Source organism: Amphimedon queenslandica, unplaced genomic scaffold (assembly GCF_000090795.2).
Source record: "Amphimedon queenslandica unplaced genomic scaffold, v1.1 AMPQUscaffold_11347, whole genome shotgun sequence".
NCBI classification, from domain to species: Eukaryota; Metazoa; Porifera; class Demospongiae; order Haplosclerida; family Niphatidae; genus Amphimedon; species Amphimedon queenslandica.
In genome coordinates, this window is record NW_003548410.1 from 1 (window position 1) to 2,524 (window position 2,524).

Here is a 2,524-nt window from a genome sequence, read left to right on the forward strand (position 1 = left end):
CACCTGCAGCAATGTAGATATATTCATTGAGTATCATATCAAATTTACTTGAACATAGAAACCCAAATGCTCTATCACAGTAATGATTGTAAGTATAATTGGAGCAATAATCTAGTGAATTTTCATTTCCACTGCATGAAAATCGAACTAACACCATTGGAGCAACATTGTTATTTGAACCAAACAATGAATTATATGAATATGAAGCCCCTTTAATGATAAGAAATGTTACATAAACTTTATATAATAGACTTACAGTTGTTATCTTGGTAACCCAGCTGTCTGCACACAACATTTGGTGGAATCCACCACCAAAAAAATGTATCACACACAAAAACCCACATTCCATTATAACAAATTTGTAAATCTCCTTCAGCATCAGACTGTCCCCCATACAAATTTATTTCACCATGAGTGCAATTTGTTGTATCTGCACAATAATATAAATTTCATAATTTACAAAAATAGATATCTTACTGTAACATTTAATACCAACAGTGTATCCATAATAGCAATTACTATTGTGGTAATTATTACAAGATGCTAAGTTAGTTTCTGATCCAGTACACTGAATATTCCATAAAATTTGTTGATAGTCCCCATACCCAAATTCAGAATATCTAAACACTGATCCCTCTAAAAGTAAAGATTACCATTGCAATTTCATTTGTTTATTTATAACAGTAGCACTTGACAGTAGATATACCTGCTGCTTGGCTGTATCCTAACTGCTTACAAACAACTTTAGTTTCACTTTTATCCCAGTACTGACTACAAGCAGTTCCCCATTCTCCATTGATGCAAACTTCCACTCTTCCTTCATCTGGTGTAGTACCATTAACCAGTCGCACACTGCCATTAATACAGTCAGTTAATACTATTATGGAAGAAATGCATTATACACAGTATAATTATATTAACCTCTCTCTGAACATTTCACACCAACATCAGTTGTGTGACTAGCATAATATGGACTTGTTGAGTAAGTACAATGTTCTAATCTATCTTCATTTCCAGTACATCCTAAATTGCGAAACACTACTGGGCCAGATCCTTGACCATATGCATTCCAAAATATCAAAGCTCCTGCAATCATTGAAACAATGTAATATAGAATTAGATAATAGTCTATCATACGTGGTGTCTGATGACCAAGTCTTCTACATACTACATGAGCATCTCTAACATCAAATCCATATCTACTAACAGTACCCCACACTCCATTACTGCAATACTCTACTCTCCCTTCCACTTTATTAGGACCATTAGGACCAACAAGACGCATACTACCAGTAGAACAATTTCCTGTGCATTAATGTTTAAGATAGAATGAGACCTAAATACACTATATACCTGGTACAATGCTTCCTTTGCATCTAACTCCAGATATCCTGTACACACTACGATAACTATAGTAACAGCTTGATGTAGACTTTAAGCAATGATTCAAACTCGACTCATTCCCAATGCATCTCCAGTTGTACAATGTTGGTATTCCATGTCCATATCCAAAAGAATTAGAATAATAAACAGATTGTGCATCTACAAATATGTGCAAAGTGTGTAAACCTCATGATATCATTATAATTCACTGTACCTGTTGCTGGTAGACCTAATTGTCTACACACTACAAATGCTTCTTGATATCCCCAGACCACTATCACAAATACTAGTCCATGCTCCATCATTACACACTTCAACAGTTCCTTCTGTTGGTATTAGTCCATCAGTGAGTCGCACTGATCCAGTACTACATGAATTAGCTACAAAAACACAATAAATTTACATGCAAATAATTTTATACAGAAGTTGTCTATACCTGGGCACCTTATACTAACATCTTCTGAGTGTGAACAACCAAAAGTACTACCAATATCAACAGCTTTATTACAATCCAGTAAGCTATTCTCAGCTCCATTACAGTACAGGCGATTGAGCCATATTGGACCAGTACTTTGACCATAATAAGCATTACTATAGTAAGTTACAGCTGACAAAAACAAAAAATGTAAGACTCTACAAATTTTAAAATATTACATTGTCCTCCATCTACTTCATATCCAAGCTGCCTACAAGCTACTCTTGCCTCATTAGTATCAAAGGCATCATCACATACACTTCCCCATACAGAATTGATACAAATCTCTAGTCTTCCTCTGTAGGTAGCACCTCCATTCACTAACCTCAGTGTTCCATGCTGGCAATTATCATTACAGTAACCTTAAGCATGATAAAGATATAAATACTTTAGAAACAAATAACTACAGTCTATACCTCCAGAATAAAATAAAGTCAGTATCACTACTATAGCAAGTTTAATGTCCATCTTTATCAAACTCCTGCAAAAACAAAAACAGGAAAGGGTAATTACTAGAACAAAAAAATTTTAAAAATTATTTAGTGTAGGGTTGAGCCTCTGTTGGATTTGATGAACCTATGAAATGAATTCAAACAAGCCCCTGTAGGGTTGCTGGTTTGAAAGTATAAAAGGAATTCAAACAAGCCCCTGTAGGGTTGCATCACC

General features: G+C 34.8%; 1 protein-coding gene across 1 annotated transcript; it reads right to left on the bottom strand.

The window, feature by feature from the left end:
- Positions 1–48: 48 nt before the first annotated feature.
- LOC105315229 (scavenger receptor cysteine-rich domain superfamily protein-like) lies at positions 49–1,685 on the bottom strand (the record flags this gene model as incomplete). The annotated part of the gene is made up of 8 exons (XM_020005506.1): positions 1,598–1,685; positions 1,354–1,542; positions 1,138–1,305; positions 922–1,086; positions 707–877; positions 478–636; positions 257–430; positions 49–210 (listed from the first exon to the last, which is right to left on the bottom strand). Coding segments are annotated over exons 1-8 (1,276 nt in total), but the record flags the coding sequence as incomplete, so codon positions are not given.
- Between the last annotated feature and the right edge of the window lie 839 nt (positions 1,686–2,524).